General features: G+C 37.3%; 1 protein-coding gene across 1 annotated transcript; it reads right to left on the bottom strand.

The window, feature by feature from the left end:
* Positions 1-16: 16 nt before the first annotated feature.
* Positions 17-15836, bottom strand: LOC115435792 (meiotic recombination protein REC8 homolog). Its single transcript, XM_030158409.1, has 17 exons — positions 15781-15836; positions 14532-14600; positions 13655-13797; positions 13497-13572; positions 13307-13421; positions 11710-11791; positions 8906-8973; positions 8736-8814; positions 8028-8063; positions 7877-7911; positions 5183-5393; positions 4314-4522; positions 4162-4204; positions 2264-2348; positions 2106-2189; positions 1340-1449; positions 17-102 (listed from the first exon to the last, which is right to left on the bottom strand). Exons 1-17 carry the CDS (start codon positions 15834-15836, stop codon positions 17-19), a joined length of 1587 nt encoding a protein of 528 aa, XP_030014269.1.
* Between the last annotated feature and the right edge of the window lie 232 nt (positions 15837-16068).

The following is a 16068-nucleotide window of genomic DNA, read 5'->3' on the forward strand; positions in this document are numbered from 1 at the left end:
CAGATGCATGTGAGGTCTAGTAGAAAGCTGAACCGGTTATGATCACGATATCACCGTAAGGCTCCTGCTGCTCCACTCGCACACTTCTGGATGATAAACCCCCTATAAATAAAACACAAACTCATTACAGCATTCACTGCACCAGATCTGCTTGCGCTGATGTGACGTTGTTGGTGTTAGAATCTGTTTTGTGTTGATGTTAGCAAACGTCTGTCTCAGTTGTATCCATGACAACAGCCTGTTCAGTGATTTCTGTGGAGGAATTGGTATTGTAAGCACATATACCTGTACATGCATTTATACAGGCGTACATCTAGATCACGAAGGTCAAACTTACAGGCCACGGGAAGAAATTGCAGAGTGCAAAAATTACACTGAAGATTATATATTAAAAAATACAGTTTTCAGTTCCAGGTGCAAATGTTTTGTGCATTTCTAGATCTACTGGGATCTGCAAGATGAAATGCACATATGTAAATGTTAATCTGAAGCACAATATTGTTAAAATTCTCTTATTTTTCTTAAGACATTTCCGGTTATTCAGGTTATTCACATTTTGTGTGAAAGGATAGTTTGTAAATGTAAACATTTTCATCATGTAATTCTTTTTTCATACTAAAACAAAGAGAACAATTTGGAGTTGTCATATTTATAGGCTATTATGCTGTTATTTTTTTGGGCCAGATTCACTTAATTCATGATTGAATTGGGCTAAAATTATTTTGACATGCATGATCTAGAAAATGCAAAATTAAACACTAAGTGCAAAAGTTTTAACATGAACAAATATGAACAACCTGAAAATTCTTTAGTAAAATAAGTGCAATGTTAACAATATTACACCTTAGTTTATCATTTATACATGTGAATCACAACTTAGAGATCACAGTGGATCTACAAATACACAAAACATAAAATAACAGGGAGAATATTATTAAAATTCCACATACTTCTCTTAAGACATTTCAGATATTCACATTTTTTGTAAAAGACAAGTCTGTAAAAGTCAACATTTTTGTGTAATTTTACGTTTTTTTTTTTTTTTTACACTAAAACATAGAGACAAATTTACAGTTTTCATTATTTATTGGTTATTATGATAGTACTTTACTGGTTCTGATCCACTTAGAACTGAAATGACCTAAAATGATTTTAACATCCTTGATTATTAATATCGTCAGTCATTTTTGCATTTCACAAATTCATCCCAGGGGCTGGATTGGACCCTTTGGCGGGCCGGATTTGGCCCACGGGCCGCATGTTTGACACCTGTGCTTTAGAAGAAGTGTGTTAGATCCAGTGAAATAGACTGGCTCTATAATCCCGACTGATCCCTCACCCAGGAGCCTCATGAAGCAGTTGCTGACAGTTCTGCGGTCGGCGTCTGGCGGTAGAAGAGACCGGAAAAGCACCGGGCCCTCTTCATGCTCCGCTAACTCTGGCAACAACCTGCACCAAGAGGGTGATATTTAGTCCCGTATCAGAGTCACAGACTGGACAGCTGAATGAAAACATGAAACACACCATGTCAATTATCATGGCTTTGGTAGACATGCAGGTTATCCTACAGTTCAAATGGCCTGGTCCTAATCTACTGGTTTAACAGTATTATGTGTCAGTCTGATGTACTCTGAGGTTATAATGAAAAGATTACAGACAGTCTAACAGGAATTGGCCACCAGAGAACAGTTTTCAGTGTTTCATAAGCTTATGTGACAGCATGTCGCTTAGTGTTACTGCTGATTCTTGAATGCTCACATGCTGTGCAAAAATATTCTGCCAGGCAATTAAGATGACAGACTTTTTTCCCTTAATTTTTCCAGTTTTGTTTGGAGCATTCTTGGTTTAAAAAATATCTCTATCTGCTGCATCTCATAAGCACTGTCCACTATTGTTTAAACATATGATGTTCAGAGTTTCAGTTTCTCCTGCATCAGCGTCTGTCGTCATAACCATTAACTTTACTAACCTGTTACTTGAGGTGAGCAGGAGTCAATGTGACGCCTATTTTAGTCCCTGCAAACTAAACTGAACCAAATGCAAAGGCAACACATGGCGATCTCCTCAGCCTGTTTATTTTAAAGTCTGCAGGTCAGTGTCATTACCCTGGAAAGCCCGGACCTCCTCTACCCGGGACATCAGCCGGCTCCTCAGGGATGTCCTGCAGCGGAAGCCTGGAGACAATGGATCTGCAAAAACATGTGAACATGCACATTAAACACAACTGCGATCACACACTCTCCATGCATCATGTGGTACCTACCCCTCTCTGTCTGATGTGTACAGGGGGGACATTTCCCGTGACGCTTCCATTTGGTCGGAGCCCTCCAGAGGCAGAGAACCTGGACCTGTAGGATTAAACATGCATGTCATTCCCTGCCTTTGCCTTAACCTATAGCCAAATGTGACGCATGTCTGACCCTGACCTCTGACCTTTGTCTCACCTCAGGGAGTACACAAACTATTTCACGTCTAGTTAAACACAAGCTGTCTACTATGGTGGTCGGAGAAATGTTTGGTTCCTACTTGACGCAGCAGCGGTTGATGGTACTTTGCTCTTTTTGTTACATAATTACCTTTCAGCATATTGTAATTCAAGTAGTCTGAGAAGAAACACAAAAATGGACAACCTTCCATGGACTGTCCTGTTGTACGAAATGTACTCAGACTATGTAATCAGACTGATCAGATTCAGTCGGATGTGACTCTGTTGTTTAACAATGAAGCTTGGATAAATGTCTTCTCTTTTCCACAGTGTCAGGTCATCAACAGTACTGTGCAAAAGTCCAAGGCCAACATTAGGTTTAGTAAAGTTATAATGACCACATATGTGCATTTCTCAGTCTCTGTACTAAGATCCAGTTTGGTTATATGTGATGTATGTGCAGCAGGAACAAACAAATGTTTCAGGCTTCTATATGGGTGCTTCTGAGAAAATAGTACCTATAAACAGGACTGAGGGGCGATGGGAAGATGTATACTAATGTTATAAAGCAAGTTTGGAAGCACTTTGGGTCTATTTTAAAAATAAATATTTCTTGAGATCAAAGAGAAACTATTTTTCAGATGAAACACATTTTTATATCATTTTTATGCAAAAATTTGCATGTAACAGTAAAAAGGACACGAAAATTACGTGCTGCTATTTTTTCGAATATCTTTTTATTGTCTCACTGGTACATTTTGGGAATCGAAGCAAATATACAAGACAAAGTGTTTCAGAAAAATGACCACTGTTGCAAAATCACTCACGATTTATATGTGTTTAAATGGGCAGGTTCTGTAGGTAACACAAGTGGACACGGTGGGTTACACATGACACCTGGAATGCGACTGCCGATTCATGAAAAATCCGCATGTCTGGATTTGAAAAAACACTAGGATTGACCAATTTAGCATAGTGTCTTTATTTTTAGCTGTATATAAGATCATTTCAGGCAATGTTTTCAAGATAAAATGCACCTAGGTAACTTTTCCCGTCCCAATTTTGGTCCTATTTTTGGCCCCAATGTTTAATTAAAAATTCATTAATTTTGGGATGGCTCAGAGCAAGAGTATAATTTTTTGCATTTATCTGAGGTCATCATTAGGTACACCCTGGGGGGAAATATGTCCAAATTTCTCTTTTAATATTAGGTCTAATTAGTTGGCAAAGTGTGAGGTACCAAAATGAACCCAGTTTCATAGAAGCACCCGTAAACCAAAGTGGTCGTATTTAGTGTGACCTTTATTTGCACTTAACATGTCTTTAACCCTTTTGTTCAGACAATATGAGATTTATGGCATTAATTTTCTGATATTTTACACCAGGTTTTATTCAGCACATGTCAGATGTTGCTAATTATGCTTCTTCTTGTCATGTCATTTAGTTCAGCTTTTTGTCTGTCTTTTAATGCTATGTTCTTATTTCCTGTATTTTCTTGTTGTATCTGAAAAAAAGAGAATGAGAAATAAATATGGATGCTCATTTCAGCCCTGTAAAAACAATGATTGCTCAGTGATTTGGCCACCTCAACTGCGGAGATAAGATACTTTAGATTAATGCCACTTTTTCTGTCTGTGGTCAGAATGTTATGGCTGATTGGTATAAGTTCCAACCCACTACTGAGAAAACTGTCTGACCTCGGTTAAACAAAATAGTGCAAATTCATGACATTTTACCTGAAATATCCAACATTTCTGCCTCTGCCATCTCTCTGGGGATCTGTAATGGCACACACAATCACTTATTTATTGTGTGACATTTCCCATCATTTCCTCATACAAACAGGCATCACAGATATTCACAAACAGAACACCGCAGCTGTCCGCACCTCCTTGTGGCTCAGCTCTTGCACCTCCTCCTCCTCCTCCTGCTCCTTCTCTCTCAGGGCCATCTCAGCCATCTCAAGCATCTCACGCTCTCTTTCCTTTTCAGAGTCGGTGGACTCGGGCCCTCTCTCCCCGACCTGCAGGTCCGAGCCAGAGAGAGGTGTGATGGTCGCAGCCTGTCTCCATAGAAACAGCAGCTCCTCGGGCAAGGCTGCAGGGGAAAAAATAGCTTTGTGGTTTATTTTTGAAAAGGTTACATGAGTCGTGTTCTTTAAAATAAATGTAGGTGCGGCTGAGAATGTGGAGTCTGAGGAAAAAGTGGAATTAAATGTGTTTCACTTTACATTAATGGAACAATTGACTATTAACTAAAGTTTGAGTAAGATCTCCTTCACTCACTGTAAGAGAAATACAGTAAGTCCAGAGATAAATTACACTGTTATCACGATTATTAATGCAAAGACAAGGGGATATGGCATACATCAGGGGTCCTACACATTCCCCTTAACTATTTCCATATCAGATTTATACAGATTTAAGACCATATTTGACACCTGAGCTCAAATAGTTAGATGTTTATAATGGAAATAAATGGTTGTTGCATTCTATGTGTGCCGTTGTGTTGCCCAGTAGATTAGAGGGTTATATGTTGACTGGCTGGGAAACAGTCTGGAAACACAAATATTTTTTCATCATTTTTTTCTTTTTCTGTCTTAATCCAGACCTTTGAATTATTAAAATCCAATTCCCTTCTTGTCTAAACTATGTAGGACCCATGATACTTCCAGCTTAGATCCGTTCCTCTACAGGTTTAAACATTCAGAATTATGCCAGATGAGTTTTCCAAGCTTGGTGCAGGTGTGTTACTGACAGGTGCAGGGGTTGTTGAACAGCTCAGTAACAGACGGCGTCCTGCGGGAGGGCGGTGGGATCAGAGGTGGATGTGTGGTGTCGGTCATGGGGTCGTCGATCCGCTGCTGCTGCTCCCTCTGAGAGAGCTGCGTCTCCTGGTCGAAGAAGATCAGCTGCCTCCTCCTCCCCTTCCTCCTCCTCCTCTGGGTCACCTCTGGACTGGGCTCACGCTGGACGCAAGAGGAGCAAGGTTAGTACTTTTTAATCCATCCTTTAAACTAACTTGAAGCACTGACCTATTTCTACCTCTAATTATTTGTAAATTATTTATAAAAACTGACTGTATGGTTCAGAATAAGAATTTATTTGTCATTGCACAGCAGTAAAACAAGATTAAAAGCTAACCTTAGAGTGCGATCACATAAAACAATTAAAGTAACAATGGATAATTAAAATGCGACCACATAAAACAATAACAGTAACAACAGACAATACAGTAAATAGAAACAATTTGAGTAAAGTGACAGTGCAAGTGTGTGATAGTGAATAAATAGTAATAAATAAAACTCTGTATGTAATGAGTAAAATTAATTCATATTTGCATTCAGTCTTTGTGATATTTAAAGATGCTGCAGATTATAACCAGTTAAATACACCTTCATCCCCCTGGACAGTGCTTGAAAATAATGGAACAGCCCTTTGTGAGAGTCAATGTTTGTTTGTTCTGGTATTTTTAATTAGTCATTTTCATTAGTAGTCATTGTACCTTATTACTAGGTGCTGTAAAATATTAAAAAAAGAAGAGGAATACATCAGCTCTGAGCAGTTGTAAATATAAACACCTAGATAATGTCAAAACAATGATTCTCATTTTCATGTGATTACACACTAATGAAAACATAATTATGGATATTATATTCCATTTCTCCTAAATCCCTACATTTCACACACTAGACTTTCAAATGTTCCTTATGGGCTGAGAATATTCTCTTCTTTTTAAAGCTGACTACACTTGGAAAATGTATTGTCGCAAAGCCGAAAGCAGGACTGTTTATCTGAGCTCATGAACTGTTGACTTTGTAGAGATATGTGGTTCTCACAAGACAGCAATGCTAAAAAGAAAAGATGATCTTACAGAATATGGTGCATCGCTGTAGTAATGGTACGAGTTCAAATGAGCTCAACCTTAAACATCTCCATCGGTAGACTGCAACTTACACATTACTGCAGCAGTAAAATTAAGCCAAAAATCATCATATGTAATTGTAAAACACATATGGTTTTACTTAAGGAAAATGCAGGAGTACTTTCATAGTTCTAATAAATATACTTCAAGTGAATAAAGTGCAATCTCACAAACCTACACAAGGTCAAAAGTAAAAATAAGTATCTGAAGTAATGATTTAGATGGATAAAAATATAAAAAAATTGGGTCATGGAGGACAGGGCTGGGGCGAATCCGAACTAAAAAATTGAATAGCACACTGGAAATAATCAATAATAAACAACTAAAAAATATATATAACATGCAAAAAAAACTTACAGGAAAAAAACTGTGGTTACAAATGTACAAATCCTCCATTTACTTAATGCAGGGGTCTCAAACATGTGGCCCAGGGGCCAAAACTGGCCTGCCCAACTGTCCAATCCCGTGGGAAGAATTTTTGAGGTGCAAAAATTACACAGAAGATATCAGCAGTCAAGGGCAGGGGTGTCCAATCCTGGTCCTCGAGGGCCACTATCCTGCATGTTTCATATGTATCCCTCTTCCAGCACACCTGATGGTTGTTATCAGGCTTCTGCAGAGCTTGAAGATAGGCTTATCATTTGAATCGGTTGTGTTGGCAGAGGGATACATCTAAAACATGCAGGATACTGGCCCTCGAGGACCAGGACTGGACACCCCCGGTCAAGGGTGTCAAACTCAGTTCAGTTCAGGTGCCACATACAGACCAATTTGATCTCATATAGATAATACCCAATACATAATGACAACGCCCAAATTTTCCCTTTGTTCTAGTGTGAAAAATGTACAATTAATTGATGAAAATGTTCACAATTACAAACCATTCACAAAAATTAAAATAACCTAAACAATCACAAACAGTCTGAAATGTCTGCCTGTTTTTAACTGTTTTGTGTCTGTGTTTGTGACCTGGAAGTTCTAATGTACACATGTAAATGATAAGCTGAGCCATAATATTGTTAAAATTACACTTTTACCTTTTGCACTAAAACAAAGCAAGACATTTGCAGTTATTATTTATAGGGTATTATGTTATTGTTTTACTGGTCCAGGCCACTTGAGTCAAAATGGGCTGAATGTGGCCCCTGAAGTGTAATGAGTTTGACAGTGGTGATGCTATAAGACTTCACACACCAGGAAAATTCATTATGATTATTAATTTATATTTGCGTTTTTTATTCTCAAACCACACTGACTTCCTCCCACCATCCAATGACATGCACCTCAACAGGTTACCTGGTCCATCTACATCACCTGTAGATGTGAATGGCTGTTCATCTGTATGTGTCAGCCCTGTGATGAACTGATGCATACCCCACATATGAAACCTTTTTAGCCGTTTGGAAAATGAATGAATGAATGTTCTCAAACCTACACTGTATTCTATTACTTTTAGGAGTAAAACCATCACTACAAACTGGTACCATATTCTTCGGATCAAACATCTAAAACACACAGCAGCAGCACCTCAGACTCAGCCCTCCGTCTTCGTCGTCGTTCTGCTACAGGCGATGGGGAGCGGAGGACCGGGATGGAGACGGGTGGGGTTTGGTCCACGGGGGGCTCAGGGGGCTCTAGGGGCTCTAAACTCAGGCCTGGCTCTTCTTGAGGCATCAACATGGCGTCCTCACTGGAGAGAGTGGTGGGCTGTAACCTGAAGCAGTGAGCAGCAGAAGCACCATCAGCGACTGTGTGTGTGTGTGTGTGTGTGTGTGTGTGTGTGTATTTGTGTTCATCCTGATCTGATTTACTCTGCAGTGAGTCCTGTCAGCTCTTTGGTTCTGTCGCCCTCTCTTCTCTCCCTGTCTATCTCACTGTCTGGCTCTCCTGCTTCTCTGAATATTTCCAAATCCGCTGTTAGAAAAGTTTAAAGGAGGGAAGAAGATGACCACACAATAGGATCTATCCTGATTTTCTGCTACAGTTGTGGAAAAAAGTTCTTGGGCATCCTTAAAATTTTACACAATCTTAAATACAATCATGAAATATTTGTAGATTTGTGTTTCAAAAGGTGTGGCTGCATCAGAAAGACACAAATAATTGCAAGTGATTATTTTGACTATTGAGAACTAAATTCTTTACAATTTCAACATGTCATGCCCTGGATGTGATTCATTATTTTGCTGAAAACATCCAGTTTTGACCTCGATGGAACAGAGCAGGTGCAGAAGGAGGCATGTGGGTTTGGACAATGGAACAGTGTTCAGTGACTTAAGAGTGATTAATAATACAAAATATCACAAATGTATGAAGTGTCCAGAACCTTTTTCCACACTGTATACCCTTAAAACTCTCCATTGTCTCAGATTGGATTTTTAACACTGACCCTCTGGAAACTGATCTGTTTGAGCCAACAGGATGTCAATAGTTTGTGGATGATCTTCAGCAAGCTCCATCCCCTCAAACTAGCAGTGAGAAAAGACAGACAGCAGATCAATGTGACGCCGGAGGCTAAAGATGTCCTGTTTTTGCACATGGCTCTTCTGACAGTTGTACCTCTGCAGACGGGATCATCAGCGGCTCCATCTCCCTCAGAGTAATCTCGTCTGGAGATGCAGTTATGCCTGGTTGAAAAATAACAAAAGGCTTTAATAAATAACAGAACCTGCAGGAAACAGCAGGAGAGGCAACAGCCAATCAAGCAGCAATTAAAATGCTCTCCTCTGTCAGCTCAAACCCACAACATAACCATCCCCGACACCAGAAAACATCAGCGCCGGCCAATTAGGAGGAGACTGTGGACGGAGGTCTGATCCGACCTGACCCGTCTCCCTCCGCTCAGCACAGATCTGTCTCTATTCCTGTCTCTGCTCGTCTGTATCACCACACAAAATCACACATCAACCACCTGACACACTTTTATGAATAGTCTCGGAGTAAAGCTGAGGTTGAATCATATTTAATTGTCATACCAGTGATTGAACTGGTGAATTAGTACAGGTTTGTATTTGCCAAATCTAACAGAAAATTTTTAATTTGTCATAAAAATAGAAGTTGAGCCATTGTTATAACAACTCCTGGCAGCTAAGAGAGCAATTCTAAGCAATTTTGTTTGTTTTTAGGTCATAACTCGTGAACCAAACACAGAAAAGCCATGTACAATATCAGAAAGTGTTCAAGTGAAGAGTTAATGAGGAATTTAAAAAAAAAGAGAGAGAGAGAAAGCACTGTTATGTTTTTGTCTGTTTCACATTGTACATTATATTAAAATCATAATCTTTTGATGACAGAGTGACTGCAAAGAGTAGGACAATCTCCAAAATGATGAACAGTGACTAAACCAGTGATTAAAACAGTTGGAGCATGAAGAGAAAACATGGAAATGGATTATAAATGCATCAGAGATCTCCATCTTTATAAGTGAAAAACAATGATGAATAGTTTATTGCGCAGATCTGTTGAACAGTTAATTCAGAAGTCAGCCTTCACGATACGAGGAGAATCTGTGATCTACAAATATTAAATTAATACAAATATTATACAAATAAAGTGTGTATGTTGTGTCTGCTTTAATGCATCCTAAACATATGTACATTAAATTAAATAATTACTTTTGTGAATGTACTTTTAATACACACAAGTACCCAACCAGACAGAACATTAATGCAAACTTATTACATCTCTAAGGAATTATTAATTCCATCTGCTCCTTATAATATATGAGTTTTTCCTGTCTAAAAGTGGACACAACTGTTTGACATGTTTTACACAGTGTTTGTGATTCATCCGAATATGAAATGGAGTGAACACATAATCCTTGTATTTATGACTCCATCAGATAGATTAAATGTTGATATGAGTGAACATCAGGGTGAACGGTGCAGAATTTTGCACAAATGTCCACCTGGATACAAGACTTCATGACTATCCATTCTTATGAGCGCAAATTAATGTAACTATGTTTTTTTTTCTGTCTATGTGCTTTGTAAATGTATAAATTGGAATATTTTTATATTAAGAAGTAAGCATGTTGTTTTTAACCCATAGAGACCCAGTGCTACTTTTATTGCAGTTTCCGAATGAATTTTTCCTCTCTATTTAAGCTTTCTGAAGTGATTTATCTCTATTTATTGCAATATTATCCACTGTATTTTGCACTTTTTCAATGAAAATCAAGTATTTTCCCATATTTTATTTACTGATCATGTAAATGTCCATAAAAGCTCCAATTTAAATTGATTGTCATTATATAAGAAACTGAGGAAAATGCAACTTTTTCAACAAAATATATCATCAACTGAACATGAACCAAGTATTAGCATTCACTGTCATTGATCCAACTCCATGGGTTTTACTGGTGAATCAATGTTGTAGAAGATGACAGTGTTTCCACGTTCACTACAGACCCTCTGACTGTCCAAATGGGTCATATCTGATGACCATGAAAAGACGACAAACTGTATTTTACACCAGTTATTTACATGTATTGATAGGATTAGTCGATCAACAGGTATTAGACACATTAGATCAGTAGATGGTTTTGGTCACCAGTAGCTGTTTGGGTCTTTATGGGTTAAAACAAATCTTAATAAATCTGTAATCAAAAATGAAACAATGTTAAATTAATGTAACTATGTTTTTTTCTGTCTATATGCTTTGTAAATGTATAAATTGTAATTCTTAAATACTGGGAATGGAGTCAGGGAGAAAAGTCTCTACTTTGGTAGAGACTAATGGGGATCCTTAAATAAAGAAATAAAGAAAGTAGCTCAGGAATACTAGATGTTATTTCTGCAAATTTTGCAAAAACATTTATTTGAATGCAAAGATGAACTAGAAATATTTTGACAGCTAAAGGTCAAAGGTCATTGTAAGTTATATCTGTCGTTTCTTATCGCTGCAAAATATATGGAAAGAATCAGGGATTATTTTCTAACTTGCCATAAATGTTGATTTGGACTGATAAGATTTTGGAGGTCAAAGGTCAAAACACATTTTTGTCCACCACTACTGGAAACTGAAAGGACTACATGAACATTATAATTCAGGGATAGTAGTCGCATCTGACTGAACTTCTTTCTTGCTCTTATTGATTACATTTTATGTGTGTTTATGGCTCATGTTCATATGCTGGTTGTTTTTGGTCCCTCAGCGCCACTGATAACATGCAAAGGAGTCAATTCAGCTACAGTGGATTGAATATCAACTTCATATGTTCTTTTTCCTCTGTAGTATTATATGTATTTGTAAATGTGATGAAAACCTTATCATACTATACTTCTGAGGAGTTGAAGAGTCATCCGTTTGTGTCCTGTTGTTTTCCTTTCATCTTTTTTTTTTTTTTTTTTTTTTTTTTTCACCTGTTTGGATTTCAGCAGCAGTAGATGTCCTGCTCACTTCAAACTGAGCTGGAGATGCTTCTTTCACATACATTTGACTCATCTGTGACACAAAAAACATTTAATACAGGCAAGACAAGCTTATTTGTAAAACACAATTCATACACAGTGTTTCCAAGTGCTTTACAAAAATTAAAAGGCAAGAAATAAATGCATAGACTAGTATAGAAATAAAAAACAGCAACACATATTAAATTTAAAAAACAATAATGCTGGTAAAACCATTTCAGTTAGCATATGCAGAGCTAAAAAGAAATGTTTTCATGTTGGACTTAAACATTGTCAGAGTTTGGGCTTTTCTAATATCATTCACATTTTAGGATAAAATTGAAACACTGCTTTTTCCTTTTAGTCCTGAGCTGAAGGCCTTTCCCGGAAATTCAGTCCAAGTTCAGATGGCACCAACATGTCAGAGATGTACTGTGAGCCATAAACAGACTAATACATAAACAGTGTTATTTTAACCCATAAAGTCATTCACAGATATTACCCATAAGGACCCAGAGCTACTTTTGTACCAGTTCCCAAATGAATTTTTCTCTCTACTTAACCTTTCTTAAATGATTTATCACCATTTTTTATAATATTATCCTGTGTATTTTGCATGTTTCACTGTAAATCATGCAATTTCCTATATTTAATTCAGATATTCACAAAAACTCAAAGTAAACTCAAAGATTATTGTATCAAAACAGAGAAATCTGAAGAAAAAGTGACTTTTTCAGTAAAATATATCGTTAACTGAACATAAACCCTGTGTCTCCATCCACTGTCATTGATCCAACTCCATGGGTTTTACTGGTGAATCAATGTTGTAGATGATGACGGTGTTTCCACGTTCACTACAGACCCTCTGACCGTCCAAATAGGTTATATCTGATGACCATGAAAAGATGTATTATTTACATATATTGATAAAATTAATGGTTTAACAGGTTTTAAACAGTTTAGATCAGTAGATACTTTTGGTCACCGGTGGATGTTTTGGTCTTTATGGGTTAAATGTTTAATACCTGTTGATCCACTCATTCTATTAATCCATGTAAATAATTGGAGTAAAATACAGTTTGTCTTCTTTTCATGGTCATCAGATATGACCCATTTGGATGTCCAGAGGCTCCATAGTTACCGTGGAGACACTGTCATCTTCTATAACATTGATTCCCCAGTAAAACCAATAGAGTTGGATCAATGACAGTGAATGGAGACACTGGGTTTATGTTCAGTTAACGATATATTTTGCAGAAAAAAAAAACTTTTTTATTCAGTTTTCTCTGGGATATAATAACCCTCAACTGTAATCTGAGTCTTTAAGAACATCTACATAATCAGTACATTAAATATAAGAAAATAACTGATTTTTTACTTAGAAATGCAAAGTGCAGAGCATAATACAGTAAATGGTGATAAATCACTTAAGAAAGGTTAAAAATAGAGAAAAATTCTTTTGGGAACTGGCACAAAAGTCACACTGGGTCTTTATGGGTTAAAGTCTCTCTGAAGGAATCATCTTCTGAGATGATTTCATGTTGATGCTTCAGGTGAGGGTGTTTTGTACCTGTATGAGTGCACTGGGGCTGGGCACGTCCTGCTGCATGACCCCAAATGCCGGATCTAGGATCCCATCAGCTTCCATCATGAGGGACAGAGGGTCAGTCAGGAGCAGAGATGGTCTGAGAGAAACAGTCACAAAAGGAGTTATTTTGGGTTTGCACAAGCACAAACGTGTGCCATATTGATTGACTCGCCTGCTGCGGTCATCCATATCAATCTTCTGGAAAGGCTTCTGTTTCAGCAGCCGCTCCACCACCGTCTGAATCTCCTCTGAAAGGACACAGGGTCCACGCCATCACATGTTTAACCACGCACAAGAACAAACCATCACATGCACATGATCGGTCCTTACCAAGGAAAATGACGCACTGCCGATGGTAGACAACAACAACACCATACTGCAGCTGGGAGGAGAGGTAGAGGGAGAAGCGAGGTCGTGGAAGGCCTGGACGAGGTGGTTCGACTCGTTCCAGCAAGTAGTTCATAATGTCACCACTGGATAGACATGAGCAGGAACAGAAACTCACCATTCACACAAAGAAACATGTAAAATACTTTAACCCATAAAGACTCAAACACCCACTGGAGACCAAAACCATCTACTGATGTAAAAGGTTTAATACCTGTTGATCCACTAATAACATGTAAATAACTGGTGTAAAATACAGTTTATCATCCTTTCATGGTCATCAGCTATGACCCATTTGGACGTTCAGAGGCTGTGTAGTTGCCATGGAAACACTGTCGTCTTCTATAACATTGATTCACCAGTAAAACCCATGCAGTTGGATCAGTGACAGTGGATGGATACACTTGGTTTATGTTAAATTAATGATAGATTTTACTGTAAAAAAAACAAATTTTCTTCCGTTTTCTCTGTTTTTGATATGATAAACTTAAGCTTAATCTGAGCTTTTATGTACATCCATATGATAAGTGAATTAAACATAGGAAAATACCAGATTTTCGCTGGAAAAATGCAAAATACAGAGGATAATATTATAATAAACGATGACAAATCACTTTGAAAACGTTAAATATAAAGAAGAAAATCATTTGGGGTCTGACACAAAAGCAGCACCAGGTCTTTATGGGTTACTTAACTAAACCTGAACTAAAATGACTTGACACCCTTGACTGTTAATATCTTCAGTGTGATTGGACCCTTTGACAGGCTGGTTTTGGCCCAGGGGCCACATGTTTGACCCCCCACTTTAACACATTTTTACCAGGTCTTTGTGACGTTGACTTTTAGGAAATCCTGGCGAGAAATCTTGATGCCTTTTGTAGCAACGAGCCTGTTGTGCAGATGCAAGACACAAAACATCAGAGCAAACATTTTACATTAGGACCACTGGAAAAAAACATTAAGGTGCAATGTATATATTTTTAACATTATTTTGAGGAAAAAAAAGTCAGAATTCGGAGAAAAAAAGTCAAAATTCGGAGATTAAAGTCAAAATTCTGACTTTTTTCTCAGAATAGTAATAAAAAAAAAATATTAGATCTTAATTTTGGTGGCCCTAATCCTCATCTGTAAATTTACAGCATGTGAAGTGTAGACAAGTGAATGATGGCCTGCAATGTACACTTGTAATAAAATGGACCAGTGGTCATAACTCATCATTACATTAATGACAAGAAAAAATACATTAAAACACAACAGCAAATCATTATTTTAATTACAATTAGGTTTAGAGTATGTTAAGCTATTGGACATTGTATGCACTGATTCTTCTTCTTACATTATAATTAAAATAATAATTCTTATTCAGTTATGCATTCAGTTGTGACTGATCTATTTGGATGTGGACTTTTATCAGAACTGAAGTCTCATATAAATAAATCATGTCAGCAGACATAACTCCAATTCAAAAAATGTTGGGACGCTGTGCAGAGTGAATATTAAAAACAGACTGCAAATATTATACATATGCTGTATATTTTATTCACAATAGAACACAGAAAATGTATAAAACAGAAAAATACACACACACACAAAAAGTTTGATGGCAGAAACTGGGTTGTATTAAGTTAATTTTACCTTCACATCTGCACATATCAACCCACAGTACTTATATTTTTTTCTCCTTTAACAAACTTTGATCTTCACCCCATCTTTAAAGTTGTTATCATTTGTCCTCAGGAGATGAAAGACTGTTTTTAAAGCCTAAAAACATTGACTGTTTGTTCTTTCTCCTTCACTCCTGCACCTGCACTCTGGACTTCTATCACATACAACTCAGATTTATTGGATTTAATATGAAGAATTATAGAAAAGACACTAATCCACCACTGTAAATGTGCTTAAATTAATAATAATTTAATACAAATTAATCTAAGATCGACTTTATCGCAATTTCCACTGAATTAAAGTGAAAACATCACATTTTTCATGAATATTGTGCGTAAAAAGCCACAAACGCTCCAATCCAACTTCACCTAAAGCTCAACTTTCATATTTTTATTTTTACTCACCAGATTGTAGAGAAACATCCTGTATGTCGCTTTAAAACTGCAGGGTAGTAAAACATTTTTGCCTTTTTTTCTCTGACAGATTGATTCAGAAAACCGGAGACACTAGACTGGAGTTTGTGTGTTTCTACCAAACTGGATGAATGTTAGTTTATGTTTTGTTTTGAATATGATCTGATTGGTCAGACTTAATGGTTACAGCGAATCACATTCACTCTTTGATTCTTCCTTTGTTCAAATGTGCAAATGTAGATGAAGTAAATGTGATTGAAGGTATTTAATTCAGCATCA

This window comes from Sphaeramia orbicularis, chromosome 16 (assembly GCF_902148855.1).
Source record: "Sphaeramia orbicularis chromosome 16, fSphaOr1.1, whole genome shotgun sequence".
NCBI lineage: Eukaryota > Metazoa > Chordata > Actinopteri > Kurtiformes > Apogonidae > Sphaeramia > Sphaeramia orbicularis.

Excerpts from the sequence above, each read along its gene's own strand:
- LOC115435792 (XM_030158409.1), bottom strand. The coding sequence starts at position 15,836 with ATGTTTTACTACCCTGCAGTTTTAAAGCGACATACAGGATGTTTCTCT. Across the intron at positions 8,974-11,709 it reads TGCTGCTGAAATCCAAACAG|GCATAACTGCATCTCCAGAC; the intron begins GTGAAAAAAAAA and ends TTTTTCAACCAG. Across the intron at positions 4,523-5,182 it reads GTTCAACAACCCCTGCACCT|CCTTGCCCGAGGAGCTGCTG; the intron begins GTCAGTAACACA and ends TTTCCCCTGCAG.